This window comes from Lontra canadensis, unplaced genomic scaffold, assembly GCF_010015895.1.
Source record: "Lontra canadensis isolate GAN:19392208 unplaced genomic scaffold, GSC_riverotter_1.0 scaffold18, whole genome shotgun sequence".
In the NCBI taxonomy this organism is placed as follows: Eukaryota; Metazoa; Chordata; class Mammalia; order Carnivora; family Mustelidae; genus Lontra; species Lontra canadensis.
In genome coordinates this window covers 12,691,566-12,718,085 of record NW_022631012.1, presented here as the reverse complement: position 1 = coordinate 12,718,085, position 26,520 = coordinate 12,691,566, and the positions used below count along the sequence as shown (strand labels likewise).

The 26,520-nt window shown below is 37.6% G+C and overlaps 1 protein-coding gene across 1 annotated transcript in view; it reads right to left on the bottom strand.

Moving 5' to 3' along the window:
• Nucleotides 1–26,520, bottom strand: part of C2CD6 (C2 calcium dependent domain containing 6) — a 143,157-nt gene that overhangs the window by 45,784 nt on the left and 70,853 nt on the right. Inside the window, exons 11-13 of the mRNA XM_032860072.1 lie at nucleotides 17,339–17,405; nucleotides 15,030–15,073; nucleotides 13,512–13,796 (exon numbers count right to left, since the gene is read on the bottom strand). Of these exons, the coding sequence (XP_032715963.1) occupies nucleotides 13,512–13,796; nucleotides 15,030–15,073; nucleotides 17,339–17,405 (396 nt within the window). The remainder of the gene's footprint in view (nucleotides 1–13,511; nucleotides 13,797–15,029; nucleotides 15,074–17,338; nucleotides 17,406–26,520) is intronic.

Sequence of the window (26,520 nt, the reverse complement as noted above, 5' to 3'; positions counted from 1 at the left end):
TTATCTTTATCTTGATTTCTCTGGATAGGACTTCCAATACAAATTGAGTAAGGGTGGTAAAAATGTCTTATTCCTGATGTTAGACTAAAGCTTTTAAACTTTCATCAGTGAGGATGATGTTAGCTGTGGGCTTGATATATTTTGATCTCTATTATGTTGAGGTATGTTTCTTCCATACCCAATTTGTTAAGATATTTTATCATGAAAGATCTCCTAGTGAAATGTTTTTTTTTCATCTATTGAGATGATAATTTTTATCTCTAATTCTGCTAATGTGGTATATCACATTTACTGATTTGCTTATATTGAACCACCTGTGCATCCCAAGGATAAATCTCACATGATCATGGTAATATGATTACTTTAATATGCTATTGAACTCAGTTTGCTAAGATTTTGCTGAGAAATTTTTGCATCCATAATCATCAGGGATGTCAGTCTACAGTTTTGTTTTTTTTTTTCTTGTAACATCTTTATCTGATTTTGGTGTCACGGTAATGCTGACCTTGTAAGATGAGTTTGGGAGTTTCTTCTTATTTAATTTTTTGGAGGAGTTTGAGGAGGATTTCTTTTCATTCTTCTTTAAGTGTTTGGTTGAATTCATCAGTAAAACCAACTGGTCCTGGGCTTTTCTTTTTCAGGAGGGTTTGGTTATTTTAATCTCCTTACTCATTATTAGTCTATTCAGATTTTCTATTTATTCATGATTCAGTCTAAGTTGTATGTTTCTAGGAATTAGTTCATTTCTTCTAGGCAATCCAATTTGTTGGCATATAATTGTTCACAAGAGTTTCTTATGAGTCTATGTGTTTCTGTGATATCATTTGTAACATGTTTCGATTCCAATTTTATTTGAGTCTTCTCTTAGTTTATCTCTTCAAAAACCTGCTCTTAGTTTCATTTATCTTTTCTATTGCTTTTCTGGTTTCTATTTAACTTATTTCTTTTTGATCTTTCTTATTTCCTCTTTCTGCTTTGGCCTTAGTTTGTTCTTTGTTTTTCTAGTTCCTTGAGGTGTAAAGTTAGGTGTTTTACTTGCAATTGCTCTTTTTTCTTAATATAGGCATTTATCACAAGTGTAATTGGATTAAATCGTAGATCTCTTTTTCTTTTTCAGTGTATGTTTATTTCCTCTCCTGCATCCACATTTTTTTTCCTTTCCCTTTTTCTTCTTCTCTGTCTTCACCTCTATTTCCTCCTTCTGCTGCTGCTTTTTGGTAAGACTATTTCTCATCTCATTCTATAACACTAGTCTAAATTGGATATCAAAAGTAAACTAAGGCAGGGGTGCTTGGGTGGCTCAGTCCATTAAGTGTCTGACTTCAGCTCAGGTCATGACCTTGGCATCCTGGGAGTGAGCCCTACATTTGGCTTCCTGATCAGTGGGGAGTCTTCCTTCCCCCACACCTTCCCCTACTTGTGTTCTCTCTCAAGTAAATAAATCTTTTTTTTTTTTTTTTAAAGACAGCAATGCAAGACATCAAAGAACATGAGAAATCACTGAAATGTGACACTACACACCAAAGGAAAACAATAATTTCTCAGTAACTGGCCAAAAAAATGGAGATCTGCAATCTTCCCAATAAAGAATTCAAAATAGTTGCTTTAAGAAAGATCAGCAAACAACAAGAAAACAGAGACAAACAATTCAATAAAATCAGGAAAACAATATAAAAAAAATGGTAACTTTCATAGAGAAATAGGTCATAAAAAAGAACCAAATAAATTCTGAAGCTGAAGAAGTGCAATAAAAAATGCAGTAGAGAACATGGAATCTGTGAACTCAAGATTATTTGTAGCTAGCTATGACACAAAAATAGAACATAAATCAACAGAATAGAATAGAAAATCAAGAAATAAAGCCACAATTATATGGTCACTTAATCTTCAACAAAGGAGGCAAGCATATCCCATGGGAAAATGACAGTCTCTTCAACAAATGGTACTGGGAAAACTGGACAGCTGCATGCAAAAGAATGAAATGGGACCACTTTCTTACCCCATACACAAAAATAAACTCAAAATGGATTAAGAACTTAAATGTGAGACCCAAAGCCATAAAAATCCTAGAAGATAACACAGGCACTAATCTCTCTGACATCAGCTGTAGCAACATTTTTTTAGATATGTCTCCTGAGGCAAGGGAAACAAATGCAAAAATACACTACTGGGACTACAAGCAAAATAAAAAGCTTCTTGGGGTGCCTACGCAGCTCAGTCAGTTTAGCATCTGCTTTTGGCTCAGGTCATGATCTCAGGGTCTAGGATCGAGCCCCACATTGGGCTTTCTGCTCAGCAGGGAGTCTGCTTCTCTCTCTCCCTTCGTGCACTCTCTTAATAAATAAAATCTTTAATTAAAAATAAAATAAAATAGAATAAAAAGCTTGTACAGCAATGGAAACAATCAACAAAACTAAAAGACAACCTACAGAAAGGGAATATATTTACAAATGGCAAAATCAATACAGGCTTAGTATTCAAAATATATAAAGAATTTATAAAACTCAATGTCCAAAAACCAATAATCCAGTTAAAAAGTGGGCAGCAGACATAAGACATTTCTCCAAAGAAGAGACATGGATGGCCAACAGACACATGAAAAGATGCTCAACATCACTCATCATTAGGACATACAAATCAAAACCACAATGAGAAATCACCTCACACCTGTCAAAATAGCTAAAATTAAAAAAGCACAAGAAACAAGTAGTGTTGGCAAGGATGTGGTGAAGAGGATACCCTTGTGCACTGTTGGTGGAAATGCAAACTGGTACAGCCACCATGGAAGACAGTATGGAGGTTCCTCAGAAAGTTAAAAATAAAACTACTCTGTGATCCAGTAATCACACTGCTGAGTATCTGCCCAAAGAATATGACAACACTAATTCAAAAAGCTATAAGCACTCTTATATTTATTGCAACATTATTCACAATAGCCAAATAATGGAAGAAACCCAAGTGTCCATCAATCGATGAATGGATAAAGCTGTAACGTATATATATTTATATATATGGAATATTATTCAGCCATAAAAAAGAATGAAATCTTGCCATTTGCCACAACATGGATGGATCTTGGGAGTATAAAACTGTCCATTATCAAAGACAAAGAGGGTATTTTAAAAGCAGGAAAAGAAAAATAATTCCTTACATACAAAGGAGTCCCCATAAGGCTATCAGCAGAGACCTTGCCAACCAAAGTGCTGAAAGAACAAAAATCTGCCAACCAAGAATATTTTACTCAGAAAAACTGTCCTTCAGCAATGAAAGAAATAGACTTTCCCAGAGAAACAGAAGCTGAAGGAGTTTATCATCATTAGATCTGCCTTACAAAAATGCTGAAAGTAGTTCTTCAAAATGAAAAGATGCTAATTAATAACATAAAAAATGAGAACATGAAACACAGTGGTAATGGTAAGTATACCGCCAAAATTGGAACAGTCTAACACTACAATACGAAGGTATATTATCACTTAACTCTAGTATAAAGGTTAAGGGACAAAGTATTAAAAATAACTACATAATAATCTATGAATGGATTCACAATATTAGAAGAGGTAAATTGTGGCAAAAAAATAAAATGTGGCAAAGAATGAAACTGGACCATACACAAAATAAATTTTTTTTGTGTACACCATACACAAAAAATAAATTCAAAATGGACTAAAGACCTAAATGTGAGATCTGAAACCAAAAAAAAAGTCCTGTAAGAGAGCACAGGCAGTGATTTCTCTGACATTAGCCATAGCAGCTTCTTTCTAGATAAGTGTCCAGAGGCAAGGAAAACAAATGCAAACTACACTATTGGGGCTACATCAAAATAAAAAGCTCTTATGTAGCAAAGGAAACAATCAACAAAACCAAAAGGCAACCTACAGAATGGGAGAAGATATTTGTAAATGACATATCTGATAAAGGGCTGGTATCCAAAATATATAAAGAACTTATAAAACTCAATGCCCTAAAAATAAATAATCCAATTAAAAAATGGGCAGAAGACATGAATAGATATTTTTCCAAAGGAGACATACAGATGGCTGACAGACACATGAAAAGATGCTCAACATCACACAAAATACAAAATCAAAACTACAATGAGATATCATCTCACAACTTTTAGAATGGCTAAAATCAACACATGAAACAACACTTGTTGGCAAGGATGCAAAGAAAAAGGAACACTTGTACACTCTTGGTGGGAATGCAAACTGAAGCAACATCTATGGAAAATAGTATGGAGTCTCCTCAGGAAGTTAAAAATAGAACTACCCTATGATCTAGCAATTTTACTACAAGATATTTATCCAAAGAATACAAAAATACTAATTCAAAGGAATACATGAAGTTTACAGGAGCACTGTCTACAATAGCCAAATTATGGAAGTAGCCCAAGTGTCCACTGACGGATGAATGGACAAAAAAGATGTGGTGTACATACACACATATATATGTACATCCGTATATATGTATATATACACAGACACACAAAATACACACACAAACACACACACACACATATATATACACAATGGAATATTATTCTGGAAAAAAGAATGAAATCTTGCCACTTACAATGATGTGGATGTAGCTGGAGTCATCTGACTGGACTGAAAGTAATATCGTAGCCTGAAAAATTATCAACCAATTACCACCAAAGGTGTTGCAAAGTCCAATGCTGAGAGGAGGTGGGATACTTGCAATGTAAGCTCTCCTACCATAAGACAAATGGGTCAACATTTGGAAGGAATCAAGTTGGGCATTCAGTGGTAGCCTAGTCTACACATCAGAAACTTCACCAAAGTTGACTTTACTTTATTCCCAGCTATGAAGGTGGATGTGTTGCTGTATCCGGTATAACAATAACTCCAGGCAACAAAGGTGGCAACTTGGGGAGTAAAGGTTCGATCAGCAGCTTGACTCCAGTCAGTCTCATCAAGAACATGCCCTTACTGTATACATCTGCATAAGTGACCTGGGTGGTTCTTTTCATAGTAGTAATTTGGTTCTGTAGTTTGCAGTCCCAAGAAAAGTGTCTTCAATCTGGCAGTGTGCAATTTTCCAAATGATGAACCAGGCAGCTAAGCCATTGGCACAGCCAAGAAGTAAGTAAAAATATAACAAGGTTCTTAAGAGTAGCACTGGCCAGAGTTCTGCCCAACAGTCAAGTATCACATCCATTTTTGCTTCTGCATAGCTGACCCTTAAACAGCCATAGTAGCTAATTGACACCATCAGGTTTCAGATTAGCTGAACCATCAGTGAACTTTGCCTAGGTATATAGGGGTACCTCTGTGAATCCCAGGGCTCCCCTGAGTCATTGGCTTTGCTTCAGGTGGAAAATGGAGTGTAAGTTTGGGGTCAAAATCAGTAGCTTCTCCTTTTTCATGCAAAACCAGAATGATGCTAGGACCAAGTCAGATGTACCCCTCTAACATACTACTACCACTTGGCCAGTAAAACCAACTGGTTTATAGGCCCCACTCAAAGCATGCTGAATGCTTAATGATGTATATAGAGTATCTCATACCCATAGTTTAAAAAAATGCTGGGCCTCCTTTTGGATGATAGGTGGTTGGAACAACAGCACTTTTTCTTTGACTGCTAGAAGAATTGAGAACTGTGAATCTCTCCATATAGTCCCAAGAAAATCTATTTGGCAAGCAGGTCCTTGAAGTTTTCAGGGTTTATCAGCCACCCTTGAAGGCAGCCACGGGTGAGAACTGAGCCACTGAGACAGAGACTTTTGACTTGCTAACCAACAGAACATCTTTAGAAATCAGAGGGTAGAGGCACTCACATATATCCTGATCCACCATTGTGGCAAATGACAAGGACTTCTATACCTGTGGCAGTAATCCTGAATGGGAGAATGTCTTCTGACAATCTGTGAGTGTCTATGCTATGCATGCAACACATCAATTTCATTATATGGTTAGTGGTGAGCACTATAACAGTACATTGGATCAGCAGAGAGGATCCTACCCATTAGGTCACTTTAACTTTCTCCCCCATTGCAAGTTTTGCCCAAACTCAATCAGCTGATTTCAGGTATTTTTTCCCCCTCCTGTAACACAGACTTTCCTTCATGCTAGGGGCTACCAACAGTTAGAATAGCCATCAGAAGATTATTATTTCCAGATTGGGAGCACTGGAAGAAAAAGGGTGTGAGGGAGGCTAGCCTGTGGAGGACATCTAGAGCAACTAGAAGTTTTTTGTTTCTTGTTTTTTTAAGTAGGCTCCATGCCCAGCATGGAGCCCAAAGTGGGGCTTGAACTCACCATCCAGAGATCAAGACCTGAGCTGAGATCAAGAGTAGATGTTTATCTCTCTGAGCTACCCAGTTGCTCCTAGAAGGCTTTTGTTTCTATTTTGACACTTTATCTTATCTCAACATCAGAACCCTCACCTCCCTCATGTACCATCCTGCTTTCAGAGTTCGTCTGTGCTCAGGGGCTCAGACCCACTCACCTGTAGAAAGTAGCAGGTAAGTAGGTGTCCTGGCTAAGTATGAAAATCACATGCAAACTAGCTTGACCCTCAAATGTCAGTGGTATGGCAAAGGTGGTGTTGGTAGTGTACAACACAGCATACCAAGTGCCATCACTCTTGTGTAGTAGATAGTTATAATCACAATATCTGAAACAGCTGGGACACAGAAGCAACAAGTGGATTCAGTTGGTGATAACTCTAAGTCTCCAACTTCAATAGTGAGTTCACTGGCCATACAGGGATGGGGTATTCAGATAACGAGCTCTTACTTTCCCTGCTGCCTTTAAATCCTTAATGAAGGCTGTGATTTCTCTATTCCTTCTAGGATTTTAGTCTTTCTGTTGGACCATCTGAAAGGGCACAGGGAGATGAGCTGGGTAGCAATTTACATGTCCCACCAGCACTTCTCTACATGTGGCTCTATAAGATGGAGACAGACAAGTATATAACATAATAATTCCTACCACATATTCAGATGTGGAAACAACAGTACATTCAATTGACCTACAGAGACCCATCCAGAAGGTAATATTAATTTCCTTCTCTATGGTGAACACTGCCACAACCCTGTAAGTTGAATCCAGCTTATTTTTTCTTCCATACATCTGGATAAGATAGAGACTTGAACATTCATAACCAACAAACCCATAAAAGATTGGGTCCCTACCCTCTCTGAAATTCCCCAGTGCAGTGGCTGCATAGAACCTTCTATCCCTTTTAGGGACAGGAAGATCTTGGCTCCACCTTAAATCATGTTTCTCTTTAAAGCATCTGGGATCAGGTTAAGAGGAAAGGAAGGTGTCAAGGTATTCAGAAGTAGGAGGCCACTCCATGCCATCTAATAAGACTTCACGTTTACTTTTGGTTTGGAGCGGTGTAACAGCAACCCGCGGTTCAATCAAATGAACTTCTAATGTTGCTGGTCTGTCCAACACTCTATATCAGGCAACAAGGTCTTCATAGTTGACATCATCTACTTTGCCTTTGGGAATTATTTGATTTGAGAGCTGTAGCCACACTGCTTTCTGGATAGATCCATGAAGTGTGTGTGTCCTCAGGTGACTTAAGCTTGCTTGGCTTGCACAGTAATGATGCACTGTGTGAAGTTCACTTCAATCAAGGGCATCTGTGGTACCTTTACCATGATGACATCTCAAATTCTTCCCTGGCTCCCACATAAGGGTTGAGGGAGTTTTCCACGGCACCAGAGCTGACTTCAAGAATTTCTATTTCTTTGGATCTCTTGCTTTGAGTCAGTGGATCATCGTCATCGGCGTTGTGTACACAATTCGAGGTAGTAAGTGCCCAAACACTAGTCAATGCCTATTATGATTTCCCACCAGGGTTTGTCTGTCTCAAGATAGACAAATCTTTTAGCAGCCAGAACTCAAGACAAAAAACTGAGATCTCTCACTGTTATTTTGGAATGGATACAAGATTATCACCATATACTTCAGGAATACTTACCCTCCTAAGATGGCCCAGCCATGGCCATCCTTCTTTTATAGATATTATATAGCCCACATGCTCATCTCCCAAGAAAACCAGCCAAAGTTTTAATGATTCGCTTGGTTTCTGTCCATAACAGTCATGAATTTCCACTCTCTGATCCTGAGTGTAGGTATGCAACTCTGTGACTGTTGTCTAAGAGCAGAATCCTCTGCTCACTCAGGATTGACCTTGGGACTAATTGTTAAAATGGGACAGACATTGAGGTCGATCATCAGACCGGCAAGGAAGTCTCCCTCCCTGAGGATAATTAGCAACATCCAGGGAACTGTTCAGGCAGCTGTTTTTAAGCCTAATTCCCAACACTTAACTTGCAACCATCTCTCCAATAGTCTAGAGTTAAGGACTATATATTGACTGACTGATCATACAACTTGATCATCACTTTCCACCAATTCCTGTGGGCTTCCCCCAAATGCAACTGTTCAGACCACAAGGTTCTGGTCCTTCATTCAGTATCCCATACTGTCACCAAAGCTGTCAAGAATCTACCGTGCTTGTAAGATAACTAGTTAGCTTGTCACAGTTCCATGGAGGCTGATAGAAGAAGTAAGTTTCCTGGGTCAGAAACAAAAGTTTATTACTCAGAGCAATCACAGCAGCCAGAGTATAAGCATTTTTACATCAGTTCCCCAAGCCTGATTCCCAAAGTAATGGAAAGTGAGCCAGATAACAAGATCACATGCAACTGATTATGTTATAGGAAAAGAATCCTATACCTCTCAGAAGAACCATGGAGAATGTCTCCCAAAAATACAGAAAGATTTATGAAATGATGTCACCAAATATTAACACTGGTAATTTCTGGATGGTAGAATTATGGCTCTTTCTTACATTTGGGGGGGGGATTGCTTGAATTTTAATAATAAGCACACATCATTTTCAATTCTGTACTTTAAAAATGCATGATGAACCTTCAGATCAAAATGAACATTTGAATACAAAGCTGCTGTGAAATGAGCAAAAAAACCCCAAAACACGGGAAACTGTGTATCAACTATACTGCAAATTTAAAAAAAAAAATTCAGAGCTAAAAAAATAGAGGAAAATATGCATGCATACCAGAAAACTGGGAATATTACTAGTTAGAGTTAGGGCAGGGATTAGTATTCCTCTAAAATGGTTTAACAAAAAAAGCCCTACTATTAATGAAAGTGTATTTATGGGTAAGGAACCAATAATGAATGTTGAGGGAAACACTGAAAAGATGTTACCACTCCAGGCAAAGCCTGGTAATAGCTGGAGTCATGGAGCTGGGGCCACTCAGCTGAAGATGTAGATATGAAGGAAAATTTATTGTCAGAACCACAGCACCAAGGCAGGAAAACAGTAGGACAGAAGAACTCAACCTTTCTTTCCCTATTGACCTCCAATGTTCTGCCAGTGTTTGCCATTTCCTGGACCTAACAAGAAATCAGCCAGGATGACGGTCTCATAAGGCATTCCATAGCAGTTATCTTCTTGGAGCATAAAACAAAGAAGGGCAGACAGCAGACAAAGGTGGGGACAAGACAGAAAATAAGCACGGGTGCTCAACAGTCCAAAAATGTTTCTATTATGGTCAAGATGAAAACAGATTAAAAGGCTAATGAAACCACCTGTAATTTACCATATTCAAGTGAAGACTGACTTGGAAGAAAGTGGACAGAACCTTCTACTCCTCAATAGAGACACACATTTCTTCAAGCTCATAGTACATGCAATTAGTCCAGGGTGCCCAGCTAAGTCAAGGAATGTTGGCTCAATGAATATGAAAACACTGAAAATTCAGTGATGCTCTCTGAAACGTATTGCTTCCAATTTTTACATATATATATATATATATATATATATATATATATATATATATATATATTTCTGTTTCTCATAGGCAAATAAAAGCCTAAGAGAGCAATATTAAAACCATTGAAAATATAAAATGACTCCTTTTCCTTTTTCTGGAAAGGATTTAAGTAAACTATCTCTGACAAAATCCATCTCAGATACTACTGGACAAACAGATCTTCCAGAGAATAGTATGAGCAAAGAGAAAAATGATGAGAAATTTTAAAATTATCTGTTTCAAAAGAAGGTCTACTTCGATTAATTGGAAAAGTTCTCCTACTCCAAAAATCATGGAAACTATTTTTTATCTCTATTTTTATAGTCTTAATTAGTTTGAAGAATTCACAGATGTAATTAGATTAGAAAAACTTCTAGGTGAAAAAAATTACTGAGTTAAAAAAGAAAGTGGATAAACTAATTGTAAAGATGCATTTCATATATGCATGAGTTGGGTTGATTCAAAGAGAAGAATTAGCAAAGATAATGAATTTGAGAGATCATGGAATATTTCCCACCAGTTCCATCAATCATCATGCAAGGGTTTACATTTCATGAATAAAATTGATAGCATAAGGAAGGCAGTTAAATTCAACAAATTAATAAAAGGTTAGTGGCATCACATAACACAATTCCATCTTCCTTAATCCTAGTTTTCCTTAGGCACTAGAACATGATTGCTCAACCTCCCATTCTTTCACCTGCCTTGATCTACCTATGATGCCTAGGACTGAAGCAAACATCTTGTGACCATAAAGTGACAAGCATGAACATGAAAAAGAGGAAAAGTAAGATCCTGTTCTGGTCTTTAAAGACATTGTTAAGCCATTGAACCAATGACAGAAATCCTTGTCTTCTGACTTCATTGATTGGGTTCCAATCAGGAAAATGTGGTTTCAAGGTCAAGATCACAAGGGTGTGACTATAAGATCTCTTGTTCAGATCTCAAAAAGTTTTTTTTTTTAATAAAGATTTTTATTTATTTGACAGAGAGAGAGAGAGAGAGCGAGCGAGCACAAGTGGGCAGAGGGGCAGGAAGAGGGAGGAGGAATCTCTCTGCTGAGCAGGGAGCCTGACACGGGTCTTGATCCCCGGACCGTAAGGTCATGACCTGAGCTGAAGGCAGCTGCTTAACTGACTGAGCCACCCAGATGCCCCCAGATCTCAAAAAGTTTTAAAATAGTGTTTCACAGACCCACTCGGCTAAACAAAAAATATTCTAAGTATCTTAGGATAGCCTGTTAAATCCTCTTGGCTGGTTAGGACAGCCTCTGTGATTCTTTTTTATTTTTTTAAAGATTTTATTTATTTATTTGAGAGAGAGAGATCACAAGTAGGCAGAGAGGCAGGCAGACAAGTGGGTGGGGGGAAGCAGGCTCCCCCCCTGGGCAGGACCTCAATCCCAGGCCCTGAGATCATGACCTGAGCTGAAGGCAGAGGCTTAACCCACTGAGCCACCCAGGCACCCTGAGCCTCTATGATTCTTAAGGATATTGTACTACAGCACCTTGGCTCTCAACCAAAGGCAAACTGTGGCCTGTCTTAAAGATATTCCGAAGTGTAACAGTTGGCTAGGATCATAACTTGATAATACAGAAAATCACAAATTCTTTAAGAATCATAACATCTGGGACAGGAACAGAGACAATTTAAATGGAAAGAGGTTTCTGAACCCTCGGCCTTCGGTTTTCTACAGAGAAGACAGAGGCTGCAAAGTTACTCAGTTACCAATATAAGCTCTTTCTCATGGAAAGAGAAGGTAAAGCCAAGACACGAGGGTAGAGGCAAGAGCTTCAAAATTACTATGGCTCACTCACTGACTGCTGTACGCTTCACTTTCCCCTTTTTCCACCTTTGGAATATAAGTGCCTATGTGTTTTCCTGTTCCTTACTCACCACGTATACAGGACACAGATAACCGGTCTCTTCAATTCACAGATTTTTTTTTTTTTTAAAGATTTTATTTATTTATTTGACAGACAGAGATCACAAGTAGACGGAGAGTCAGGCAGAGAGAGAGAGAGAGAGAGAGGGAGAGGGAAGCAGGCTTCTTGCTGAGCAGAGAGCCCGATGCGGGACTCGATCCCAGGACCCTGAGATCATGACCTGAGCTGAAGGCAGCGGCTTAACCCACTGAGCCACCCAGGTGCCCCTCAATTCACAGATTTTAAGACTGAGAGGTGCCATACTCAAGCAGCCTCATCCACCTGGATCTGATTTAGATGCTCAAATTCTGTACTTCAAGGCCAAGCCTGATGCAGCAATAGTATGAGGCAAGGATCTTAGAAGGGGAGTAAATATAGTTTGCATGTGGGAGGCACATGAATGACTTGTGGGTAGAGATAGTTAATTTGTGGCAGTTAAATCTCCAAATGTGAGCCCCCAATGAACATCACTTTCTAAGATTCCTGCCCTTCTGCAGTCCCTTCCCATACCGAATCAGGCTTGATCATGAGACTTGCTTTAACTAAAAAAATTCAGTAGAAATGACCCTGTGTTTGTTCCATGCCTAGCTATTTTTTTTCTTAATTTGACAGAGTTCACAAGTAGTCAGAGAGGGAGGCAGAGAGAGGGGGGGAAGCAGGCTCCCCGCCGAGCAGAGAGCCCGACTCGGGGTCTGATCCCACGACCCTGAGATCATGACCTGAGCCGATGATCTCTGGGGTCTGGCACTGAGCCCCACATTGGGCTCCAGCCCCATGTTGGGCTCCAGGCCCGCACTGGGCTCCTTGCTCAGCAGGGAACCTGCTTCTCCCTCTCCCTCTGCCTGTCACTCCCCTTGCTTGTACAGACACTCTATCAAACTAATTAATTAAATTTAAAAAAAGAATTATTCCCCAAATAGAGATATTTAATGAAATTATCTTAGAATTTGGAAGAGAATTTAGAAATGACCTGATATGATCTACCATTCAACAGATGAGGAAATAGGTCTAGAGGTTTAGATGTTTAGGTGCCCAAGTTTGCTGAAGTATTTGGAGGCAGAACCTTAGTTAGAATTCAGATTGTTTACCCATTGACCAGTATACATTTTTACACTGCTTTAGGAGCTACCTATAATAGTGATTCAAATAAGAAGTAAAGATCTAAATAGAATAACTGTCATTTTGAGAAGTGCTTTAACCCTTTGAATTTATATTCAAATCATTCTCATTTTAAACTATAAAATTATTTGTAATAAGAATGTTATTTTCTCTAACAGTTTTATTAAAAATTTCCACTGAAATAATTTCCCCAGATTTTGAATTTCCTTTGAATTTACATCTCCCTATTGTTACACTTTCAGCTGAATTTTATACCCACCCATGAGACTAGTTTGTACTACGGGTATCTCACATCACTCTGCTTTTCCTTCAAGGGTTTTTTTTCCTCCTTACTTGAATCTAAGTAGGGTAGGAATGTTTAGTATACTTAGACATACTTCCACTTGGAGACTTTTGAATGCATTTTCAATTTATTTGTTTTTTTTTAAATGAATTATTTTGTTTTCCCTAGTCTTATACTTCTAATACAAGGTCTTCCTCTGGATCTTGGGTTTGAGACCTACCTTTGGATTTTGAATCTGGGGAAACTGTGCTCTTTTTCCTAGCTAAGCTTAAATTGTTGCTTTGCCGTCTAAGTTCTGTTGGTGATGACTCTAAGTTCCTCCGCTTTATTTTACCTGGATATATATAGCTAGTTTTCAATTTTACCTCTGATGAAGATGAGTCTGTTTTTAAAAGCCTTGGATATCTATCTTTCAATTTTATATCTGATGTTAAGAACATATTTTTTTCCCCCTCCAGTGCAGCTTCTGATTGGCATTCTTCTAGAGGTGATGCTTGGTTCTCCTCTGTTATTGTCAGGATAGGAATAACAGGCAATGGAGTTTGCTTTGTTGATTCATCACTTCCAGGAGCAACAGCACTTGAATTATCTTGATTTGACTGGTTCAGAGTTGGTAGAGTCAGGCCTTTCTTATCATCATTATCCAGCAACTAGAAAATATATCAATAAAGCAAGCTACCAATTAATCACTAGAAAATATTTAAAATAAGAAAACTGGACTTAAAAAATCACTGTACTACCTTATTCGTTATCATAAAAAGTGACCATCAATATCTGTCAGTTATTACATTCCTTATTGAAAGAGTTAAACTCTTCACTTGCACGAAACCATGGACTACAGAATATTATTCATTAAGATGATCACACAGCTTTTTTTTTCAAGATTGTATTCATTTATTTGACAGAGAGAGAGCACAAGTAGGGGGAACAGCAGGCAGAGGGAGGGGGAGAAGCGACTGCCCACTGAGCAGGGAGCCCCATGCAGGGCTTGATCAGAGGACTGCAGGATCATGACCTGAGCCAAAGGCAGACACTACACCACCAGAGCCAACCAGGTGCCCCAATCACACCACTTTATAAAGCAGTGGTTCTCATATATTCAGATTTTGTAAATCAGCAACATCTTAAAAAAGATAATTCAGTCCAACATTTTGCTGTTATTATGCTACACCAATATATTACAATAAAAGAAATTTTAGGGATGCCTGGATGGCTCAGTCCATTGAGTGTCTGACTCTTGATTTCAGCTCAGGTCATGATCACAGGGTCATGGGACTGAGCCCCCTGTCAAGCTCTGCACTCAGCTGATTCTCTCTTTCTCTCTCTCTCTCTCTCTGTCCTCCTCCAGCACTCAAATATGCACACTCTAAAAGAAATAAATCTTTTTTAAAAAATAAAAATAAGGAAAAAATTTAAAAAATAAGGGAAATTTTAATAGCAAAATAGCACAAAGAAAATATCATTAAATCAAATATTATGTGAACTCTATTTTTGCTTCTATCTTAAATATAGATTATAAATCCATAGAGAAAGTAAAGAATGTGGTTACGTCTGTAGCATCCACTTCCAAGATCATTGTAGAGAATTTCATGCTCTTACTTTTACTTGTTGCCTACTTTCTCTTTATCAACATCTTTTGTCCCCTATCTTTGTATGTATTTTAAAATATTATCATTTTATGTTGTAATTTCCCTTTTAAGAGTGTAACTTAATTAAATAAATAATGTAACTGTAGACACAGTGCCACAACAGAAATGACCATAAAAACCTGAATAACTTCCTGGGTGCTTTTTTTTCCTATTTATAAATATTTCTTTCTTTATAAATGTTACATCCCCTTATAAAATAGTGATTATTAGAAGTTCTCTTCCAAGTTCCCTCACCTCACTTGGAACAGTTTCAGCTTCCTCCATTATAAAAGGGAAATCTGTTAATAAATTAATAGAGTATTTCATTATTGTATTATAAAACAAACACATTTAAACATATGTACACTAATGCTATTTTAATTTTTCTCACAAGAACAAAGAACATTTAAATCAAAGCAGTTATTCAAACATAAATACTATTTAGTAAAAACAGGCTGATGAATCTCTGGGAAGATAGGGGATTTGTAAATTGAAAAAGTGTGGAGATAAAAATGAATACATGCATTAAGTGGTAAGATTTCAGATCCATCAATGTAAGATATAAAAACATATATGCAGTATATTCTGCTTCAAGTTAAGAGGAAATAAAATAAATCCCAGATGGTCTGTAATAGGATTGGGATTGGAAGAAGAGACTGGAATAAAGTTGCATGTAAGCAGAGAAAGTAGGGCCATTTGGAAGAGGCTGATTGAAGCTCTTGTAAAATTTTCCTACAAATATAAAGGTTATATATTTAGCAAGTAGAAAAGGAAAACCTTTAAAGGAGACAATAAAAATTTGAGATACAAAGGAATGTATTAAGTCTAGTATAACACAAAATTTATTATGGTCATTGTTAGCTATGTGACTGTAGTCAGCTTAGCCCATTTTTCTGAGCCTTGGTTTTCTCATATGTAAAATAAGATTAATAATGCTTATCTTACAGGTATGATACAAGTACATGTAAGATGTGAGCAGCAATATGGCTAAATGCTTAATCTGTTTGGTCAAATGGACAACGTTCAAATTTAATCCCTATCAGTTGATGGCTATGTGACTTCTGACTTGTTTCTTAATCTTTCTGATCCTCAGCTTTCTAATTTGTAAAACATGGATAAATAATAATAGCACCCTTGGGATGCCTGGGTGGCTCAGGGGGTTAAGCCTCTGCTTTTGGCTCAGGTCATGATCTAGGTCCTGGGATCAAACCCGCATTGGGCTCTTTGCTCAGCAGGGAGCCTGCTTCCCCCCCAACTCTCTCTGCCTACTTGTGATCTCTCTCTCTTTCTCTGTCAAATGAATAAATAAAATCTTAAAAAGAAATAATAGCACCCTCAAATGGCTGCTGTGAGGACTGATTTATAAAATCTAGGTAAAGGCCTGCAACACAGTGGTCAATAAATGTTAGCTGAAGCTATAAGAAGCTAGAGGAATACCAGAAAAAAGAAGTCACTAGACTTGAAATAAACTCTTCAGATAAGAAAAAGAAAAAAAAAAAAAGAAAGAAAAAGAAAAAAAAATTGGCAACCAACAGTGACTGAGGCATGTTAACCTCAAATCTTCAACAGTGATACTGAAGATGGAAATTGTGATTCTCCTACACCTGAAAATTGAACGTTTCAAGGTAAAGAGTAGGCTAAAAACACCATAGCTCTTCTAGGCTGGCTGATTTTCAGAGGTTATGAAATGAAGATATCAAAGGCTGAGGTAGCCAGGAAGTAGAAGTAAGGAAGTAGGGAAGTAACTTGTGGCACAAGTCTTGCAACAATAAGCCATTATTTAACACCTGCAGAATCCAAGATTTTACATATATAGTCTATGCAACTATGTTAACTTACTTTCAATGAATGTTTAATTGAGATCTTTTTAAAGGATGCTAAACAATATCTTCCATTATCTTACTGATAATTTGTAAAGAGTTCTCAAATTTAATGCTAATTGAACTTCCCATCTCCCTCTCTCTGTCCTTCCTTACACACATACACACACACACAACCACACCTCTACTCAAAAGAGACCAATAGCCCTATAGCTAATGTTTAAGACAAATACTTGTTCACAGATTATAGTTAAGATTTAACTTTTTTCTTGTCCTTAAATGAGGAAAGGAGAATTTTAAAAAAGAAAAACAAACATTCTTGGGTACCTGGGTGGTTTAGTTGGTTAAGCATCCAACTCTTGGTTTTGGCTCAAGTCATGATCTCAGGGTTGTGAGATCAACACCCACACTGGGCTCCAAACTAACACAAAGTCTGCTTGAGATTCTCTCCCTCTTCCTCTGCCCTCCCCCTGCTCACACACATGCTGTCTCTCTCTCATATAAATAAAATCCTAAAAACAAAACAAAACAAAACAAAACAACCAAACAGCTCCTAATTGGGTCAAAGTATTTTCTTTGGAGTGTAACAAAATAAATAGTATATACTAAAACTATGAGAAGCATATTTATTTCAAACAAAAAATGAAATCCTCTTAAAGTGAATTAATAATTTTCTTTTTGTGATACAACTATCCTCTTTTTAATTATCTTAATAATAAACACAAATGTGAATAGTTTCTTAACCTGATGCTTCAAAAACTTCAGACTCTGCTTCACGTAGGCTTTTTAGTAACTGCTCGGTATCAGTTTCCTAGAAACAAGAAAAAAAAAAGAGAAAGATATTGGAGAAATGTTTAGAGAGCCAATCTGCCTTTATAACTTCTTTTATTATGTTCTTTAGAATTTACAGAAGAATATGGGTTTATGAGGAAAACCATCCGAACAGCACTATTTTAAAGAGAAGTATACCCTTAGCAAGGAGTTATGTTTCAGGGAGAAGCTAGTTATCCAAGAACTGATAGGGTATTTGAGTGACAAATATATCAGAAAAAAAGATTATGAGATAAATGACATAATATTGTAACTTCAAGAGATAAAAGAGGATACCCCCAGAAAACAGATTACTTTTTTATTGGAAACCATTATGAGTTGCAAACTGATGTGGATCTTTAAAAAAATTCCAAGAGGAATTATAAGGTAGAGTGATCACTGACTCTTACAAAATACTGATCTTTTAATAAGAACCAAAAATCGGAGTCAAGATGTCCAAGAGTAGCAGACCAAGATGACATCTAGATTGTTACCAAACCATTCCAAACACCTACAAACCCAACAGGGGATCGAAGAGAAGAAGAGCAGCAATTCTAGAAACAGAAAATCAACCACTTTCTGAAAGGTAGGACGTGTGGAGAAGTGAATCCAAAGCTACGGGAAGATAGACCGTGGCGGGGGAGGGGCCAGCTCCCAGCAAGTGGTGAGCAATGGAGTACAAAATCCGAACTTTTAGAAGTCTGCTCCACTGAGGGACATCACTCCAGGGGCTAAGCAGGGGTGGAGCCCTTGCAGGGACAGTGTGGTCTCAGCTCCCGCAGGGTCACAGAAGGATCAGGGGTTTCTGATTGTAGCAGAGCTTGTAGGTATCAGAGCAGGAAAACCAGCTACAGAGACAGAGCGGGGGAGTGAGCTCTCAGCTCGGGGTTACCTTAAACTGTGATCCACAGCACAGGCCACTGCTCTTTGAGCAGGGACCCCACAAGTGGCAGATCCAGGGAGACCCACCTTCATCCACTGGAAAAGCAGAGCGGCAGGAATCTGCTGGGTTTAGAGACTCCAAATGGGGCCATGTGCCAAAGACAGAAATGCTTGGTCACAGGCTGGGTGAGCTCAGAGCGCAGCTGGAGACCAGGGAGATAGGAGTGATTGAGCGTTTCCTCTGATGGTGCACTGAGGAGTATGGCCATGAGCTCTCAGCTCCTCCCGGCTGGAGAAGGGGAGGCCCCCATTTTCATTCCCATCCTTCAGAGCTCTACAGAAAGCATTCAGGGAACAAAAGCTCCCAAAAGCAAACCCAAGCAGATTACTTAGCCTGGCCCCTGGCAAGAGCAGCGCAATTCCACCTTGGGCAAGGATATTTGAGAATCACTACAGCAGGCCCCTCCCCCAGAAGATCAACAAGACCATCCAGCTAAGACTAAGCTCACTGATCAAGCAGAATAGTGGAATTCCAGAGAAGGGGAAAGCAAAGCATGGAATTCATGGCTTTCTCCCCATGATTCTTTAGTCTAGCAAAGTTAATTAGTTTTTTTAATTTTATTTTTTTCTTATTCTAATTTTTTCCTCTTTCCTCTTTTAATGTGTTTTTAACTACTTTAACAGTACCTTTCTAAAGAAAAAATCTTTTTGAACCTTCATTATTATAGTCATATTTTATCCTTCATTGTGTCTAACTTTATTTTTTGTATACATATAGGGTTTTTTCTTTGAAAAAATTTTGGGATACAATTTCTTCCAATAGATTAAAATATACCCTAAATCTAGCACAGGGCTTTGTTCTAGTCTCCAGCCTGAGCACATACTCCAACGCCCCCTTTTTTTTCTTCTTTCTTTTTCCAAACAACTTATCAATTCCTCCTTTAGGATTCTTTTAAAAATTTTTCATCTTTACAGTCATATTTACAGTCCTATTCCATCGCTTCATTGTGTTTACCCTTATTTTTGTATATATATATATAAGTTTTTCTTTCTTTAAAATTTTGGGAGGTAGTTTCCTTTTATAAAAATTTTTCTTTATTTTTTAAATTTCTTTTCAGTGTTCCAGAATTCACTGTTTATGCACCACACCCAGTACTATGGACACACATATTGCAGGGAGGTAGTTTCTTCTAAGAGACCAAAATACACCCAAAACCAAGTGGGTGGCTCTGTTCTATTCACCAGTCTAAAATATATATTTCATTATATATATATATGTATATATATACATATATATATATAATTTTTAAAAAAAGGTGTGTGCACCTTTTTAAAAATTTTTTTTAAACTTATTTTTATCCCCTTTCTTCTCCCCACAATTTGGGGTCTCTTCTGATTTGGTTAGCATACATTTTTCTGTGGTTTTTGCCACTTTTTTAGTATTTTATTCTCTTGTTCATATATTCTTATCTGGATAAAATGACAGAAAAGGCAGAAAAACTCACCACAAAAAAAAAGAACAAGAGGCAGTACCGAAGGCTAGGGACCCAATCAATATGGACATTGGTAATATGTCAGATCTAGAGTTCAGAATGACTATTCTCAAGGTGCTAGCTGGGCTCAAAAAAGGCATGGAAGATATTAGAGAAACCCTGTCTGGAGAAATAGAGTCTAACCAAGCTGTAATCAGAAAAGCTATTAATAAGGAGCAATACAAAAATGGAGGCTCTTACTGCTAGGATAAATAAAGCAGAAGAGAGAATTAGTGATTAAAAAAAAGACTAAATGACAGAGAGTAAAGAAGTTGAGCAAAAGAGAGTCTACAACTACTGGACCATGAGGGGAGAATTTGAGAGATAAGTGATACCATAACATGAAACAATATTAGAATAATTGGGATTCCAGAAGAAGAAGAAAGAGAGAGGGGGGCAGAAGGTATATTGGAGAGAATTATTGTAGCGAATTTCTCTAATATGGCAAAGGGAACAAGCATCAAAATCCAGGAGGCACAGAGAACCCCCATCAAAATCAATAAAAATAGGTCCACATCCTATCATCTAATAGTAAAACTTACAACTCTTAGTGACAAAGAGAAAATCCTGAAAGAAGCCCAGGACAAGAAGTCTGTAACATACAATGGTAAAAATATGAGATTGGCAGCAGACCTACACAGAGACCTGGCAGGCCAGAAAGAACTGGCATGATATGTTCAGAGCACTAAATGAGAAAAATATGCAGCCAAGAATACTATATTCAGCTAGGATATCATTGAAAATAGAAGGAGAGATAAAAAGCTTCCAGGACAAACAAAAACGAAAAGAATTTGTAAACACCAAACCAGCCATACATGAAATATCGAAAGGGGTCCTCTAAGCAAAGAGAGAGCCTAAAAAGAACAGACCAGAAAGGAACAGACACAATATACAGTAACAGTCACCTTACAGACAATACAATGGCACTAAATATCTCTCAATAGTTACCCTGAATGTAAATGGGCTAAATGCCCCAATCAAAAGACACAGGGTATCAGAATGGATAAAAAGCAACAACAACACCAACAAAAACCCATCAATGTGCTGTCTATAAGAAACTCATTTTAGACCCAAAGACACTCCAGATTTAAAGTGAGGGGGTGGAAAACAATTTACCATGCTAATGGACATCAAAAGAAAACTGGGGTGGCAATCCTTATATCAATTAGATTTTCAGCCAAAGACTATAATAAGAGATGAGGAAGGACACTATATCATACTCCAAGGGTCTGTCCAACAAGAAGATCTAACAATTTTAAATACCTATGCCCCTAACATGGGAGCAGCCCACTATATAAACCAATTAATAACAAAATCAAAGAAACACATCAATAATAATACAATAATAGCAGGGGACTTAAACACCCCCCTCACTGAAATGGACAGATCATCTAAGCAAAAGATCAACAAGGAAAGAAAGGCCTTAAATGACACACTGGATCAGATGCACATCACAGATATATTCAGAACATTCCAACCCAAAGCAACAGAATACACATTCTTCTCTAATGCAAATGGAACATTCTCCAGAATAGATCACATCCTGGGTCACAAATCAGGTCTCAGCCAGTACCAAAAGATTGGGATCATTCCTGCATATTTTCAGACCACAATACTCTGAAGCTAGGACTCAATCACCAGAGAAAATTTGGAAAGAACCCAAATACATGGAGACTAAAGAGCATCCTTCTTAAGAATGAAGGGTCAACCAGGAAATTAAAGAAGAATTGAAAAAATTCATAGAAATAAATGAAAATGAAAACACAACTGTTCAAAATCTGTGGGACACAGCAAAGGCAGTCCTGACAGGAAAATATATAGCGATACAAGCCTTTCTCAAGAAACAAGAAAGGTCTCAAATACATAACCTAACCCTACACCTAAAGGAGCTGGAGAAAGGACAGCAAAGAAAGCCTAAACCCAGCAGGAGAAGAGAAATAAAGATCAGAGCAGAAATTAAAAACAAAACAAAACAGTAGAACAAATCAATGAAACTAGGAGCTGGTTCTTTGAAAGAATTAATAAGATAAACCCCTGGCCAGACTTATCAAAAAGAAAAGAGAAAGGACCCAAATTAATAAAATCATGAATGAAAGAGGAGAGATCACAACTAACACCAAAGAAATACAAACAATTATAAGAACATATTATGAGCAACTTACGCCAGCAAATTTGACAATCAGGAAGAAATGGATACATTCCTAGAGGTGTATACACTACCAAAACTGAACCAGGAAGAAACAGAAAACCTGAACAGACCCATAACCAGTAAGGAGATTGAAGCAGTCATCAAAAATCTCCCAAGAAACAAGAGCCCAGAGCCAGACGGCTTCCCAGGGGAATTCTACCAAACATTTAGAGAAGAATTAATACCTATTCTCCTGAAACTGTTCCAAAAAATAGAAATGGAAGGAAAACTTCCAAACTCATTTTATGAGGCCAGCATTACCTTGATCCTAAGACCAAACAAAGACCCCATCAAAAAAATAAAAATAAAAAAAGAATTACAGACCAATATCCCTGATGAACACAAATGTGAAAATTCTCACCAAAATACTAGCCAATAGGATCCAACAGTACATTAAAAGGATTATTGACCATGACCAAGTGGGATTTATTCCTGGGCTGCAAGGTGGGTTCAACATCCCCAAATCAATCAATGTGATACAATATATTAATAAGAGAAAGAACAAGAACCATATGATACTCTCAATGGATGCTGAAAAAGCATTTGACAAAGTACAGCATCCCTTCCTGATCAAAACTGTTCAAAGTGTAGGGACAGAGGGCACATACCTCAATATTATCAAAGCCATCTATGAAAAACCCATAGCAAATATCATCCTCAATGGAGAAAAACTGAGAGCTTTTCTGCTAAGGTCAGGAACATGGCAGGGATGTCCATTATCACCACCGCTATTCAACATAGTACTAGAAATCCTAGCCTCAGCAATCAGACAACAAAAAGAAATTAAAGGCATCCAAATCGGCAAAGAAGAAGTCAAACTCTCACTCTTTGCAGATTATATGATACTATATGTGGAAAACCCAAAAGACTCCACTCCAAATCTGCTAGAACTTGTACAGGAATTCAGTAAAATATCAGGATATAAAATCAATGCAGAGAAATCAGTTGAATTTCTATACACCAACAACAAGACAGAAGAAAGAGAAATTAAGGAGTTGATCCCATTTACAATTGCACCCAAAACCATAAAAGATACCTAGGAATAAACCTAATGAAAGAGGCAAAGAATCTGTACTCAGAAAACTATAAAGTACTCATGAAAGAAACTGAGGAAGACACAAAGAAATAGAAAAATGTTCCATGCTCATGGATTGGAAGAACAAATATTGTGAAAATGTCTATGCTACCTAAAGCAATCTACACATTTAATGCAATCCCTATCATAATGCCATCCTTTTTTTTTCAAAGAAATGGAACAAATAATCCTAAAATTTATATGCAACCAGAAAAGACCTCCAATAGCTAGAGGAATGTTGAAAAAGAAAGCCAAAGGTGGTGGCATCACAATTGCAGACTTCAAGCTCAATTACAAAGCTGTAATCTTCAAGACAGTATGGTACTGGCACAAAAATAGACACATAGATCAGTGGAACGGAATAGAGAGCCCAGAAATAGACCCTCAACTCTATAGTCAACTAATCTTTGACAAAGCAGGAAAGAATGTCCAATGGAAAAAAGACAGTCTCTTCAAAAAATGGTGTTGGGAAAATTGGACAACCACATGCAGAAAAATGAAACTGGACAATTTCCTTACACCACACATGAAAATAGACTCAAAATGGATGAAGAACCTCAATGTGAGAAAGGAATCCATCAAAATCTTGAGGAGAACACAGGCAACAACTTCTTTGACCTCAGCCACAGCAACTTCTTTCTAGAAACATCGCCAAATGCAAGGGAAGCAAGGGCAAAAATGAACTATTGGGACTTCATCAAGATCAAAAGCTTTTGCACAGCAAAGGAAACAGTAAAAAAAAACAAAAGACAACCGACAGAATGGGAGAAGATATTTGCAAATGACATATCAGATAAAGGGCTAGTATCCAAAATCCATAAAGAACTTATCAAACTCAACACCCCAAAAACAAATAATCCAATCAAGAAATGGACAGAGGACATGAACACACATTTCTGCCAAGAAGACATCCAGATGGCCAAAAGACACATTAAAAGTGCTCCACATCACTTGGCATCAGGGAAATACAAATCAAAACCACAACGAGATACCACCTCACACCAGTCAGAATAGCTAAAATTAACAAGTCAGGAAACAACAGATGTTGGCAAGGATGCAGAGAAAGGAGAACCCTCCCACACACACTGTTGGTGGGAATGCAAACTTGTGCAGCCATTCTGGAAAACAGCATGGAGGTTCCTCAAGAAGTTGAAAATAGTGCTACCTTATGACCCAGCAATCGCACTACTGGGTATTTACCCTAAAGATACAAATGTAGTGATCTGAAGGGGCATGTGCACTCGAATGTTTATAGCAGCACTGTCCACAATAGCCAAACTATGGAAAGAACCTAGATGTCCATCAACAGATGAATGGACAAAGAAGATGTGGTATGTGTATACACACACACACACACACACACACACACACAGAGGAATACTATGCAGCCATCAAAAGAAATGGAATCTTGCCATTTGCAACGACGTGGATGGAACTAGAGGGTGTTATGCTGAGCGAAATAAGTCAATCAGAGAAAGACAATTATCATACGATCTCCCCGATATGAGGAATTTGAGAGGCAGAGTGGGGGTTTTGAGGAGTAGGGGAGGAAAAAATGAAACAAGATGGGATCGGGAGGGAGACAAACCATAAGAAACTCTTAATCTCACAAAAGAAACTGAGGGTTGCCAGGGGGAGGGGGGGTAGGGAGAGGGTGGTTGAGTTATGGACATTGGGGAGGGTATGTGCTATGGTGAGTGCTGTGAAGTGTGTAAGCCTGACGATTCACAGACCTATACCCCTGGGGCTAATAATACATTATATGTTAATTTAAAAAATTGAGGGGTTCGAAGCAGCAGGGGGTGGGAAGTTGGGGGAACCAGGTAGTGGGTATTGGAGAGGGCATGGATTGCATGGAGCACTGGGTGTGGTGCAAAAACAAGGAATACTGTTATGCTGAAAAAAAATTTTAAAAAATCTAAAAAATAAAATTAGAAAGAAAAAAGAAAAGAACCAGAAGTCTATAGTTCCTTTAATGAATGAAGAGCCCTTCAAATTTTCCCTAAAATACTAATTCTGTATAAGTGCTGATTAATTTATCCTAAGGTAATACCACTATGCCAAACTATAATGAGGCATTGAAAAACATTAATATATCAGTATGCTATGACTACCATTTCAAGGCTATGATCTTAGTAATATTTTTATTAATTCACTGAAACTCCTATGAATCCCTATTGCCAGGTCAAAATGTAAAGGTCAGACTGTATTTCTAAATATTAAACCATACTTTTATATCTGATAAAGGTCTAGTACTCCAAATACAAAGAACTCTTATAACTGAACAATAAAAAAAAAACAATTTAAAATCAACAGAGGATTTCAATAAACATTTATCCAAAGATATACAAAAGGTCAGTAAGCACATGAAAAGATGTTCACATTATTGGTTATCAGGCAAATGCAAATCAAAACCACAATGAGATAACACTTCAAACCCACTAAGAGTTCTATAACTGAAACAAACATAAAGGAAAATAACAAGTTTTGGAGAAGATATGGAAGCTTCATACATTGCTAGTTAGATGTAAAACTGTGCAGCCGCTATAGAAAGCAGTTTGGTAGCTCCTGAAAAAGTTAAAGAGGGAACTACTATATGATCCAACAATCCTACTCCTCAGTATAGACCCAAGAGAATTACAAACGTATGCTCACATAAAACCTGCACAGGAATGTTCACAGCAGCATTATTCATGACAGCTAAAAAGTCAAACAACTCAAATGTCCAGCAACTAATGAGGATAAACAAAACGTGGTACATATCCATATAGTGGAATATTATTTGGCAGTAAAAAGAAAGTGTTGATACATGGTACAATGGGGATGATCCCTGAAAACACTATGCTAAGTGAAAGAAGCAAGTCACAAAAGAACCATATATTATATGATTTCACTCAAATGAAATGTTTAGAATAAGCAAATCTATAGAAACAGAAAGTTGACTGGTTATTGTCTAGAGAACAGGGGGTCTGGGAGGTTTGGTTAAGGGGTGTGGAGTTTCTTTTGTGGGTAATGAGAATATCTGAAAACTGATCATAGCAATTGACATACAACTCTATGAATATAGTAAGGGCCACTGAATTGTATATTTTGGTTTTTTTTTTTAAAGATTTTACTTATTTATTTGACAGACAAAAATCACAAGTAGGCAGAGAGGCAGGCAGAGGGGGTGGGGAGGAAAGCTCCCTGCCAAGCAGAGAGCCCGATGCGGGGCTCGATCCCAGGACCCAGAGATCATGACCCAAGCTAAAGGCAGAGGCTTTAACCCACTGAACCACCAGGTGCCCCTGAATTGTATACTTTGAATAGGTGAATTACATCTTAACAAAGCTGTTAAAAAATTAAATCTTACAAATTATTAGTCAATATTTATCTAATGTCAATTACCAAAATAGTAAAGTACATGAGCCATGAATAGCATTTTATATATCAAGAATAA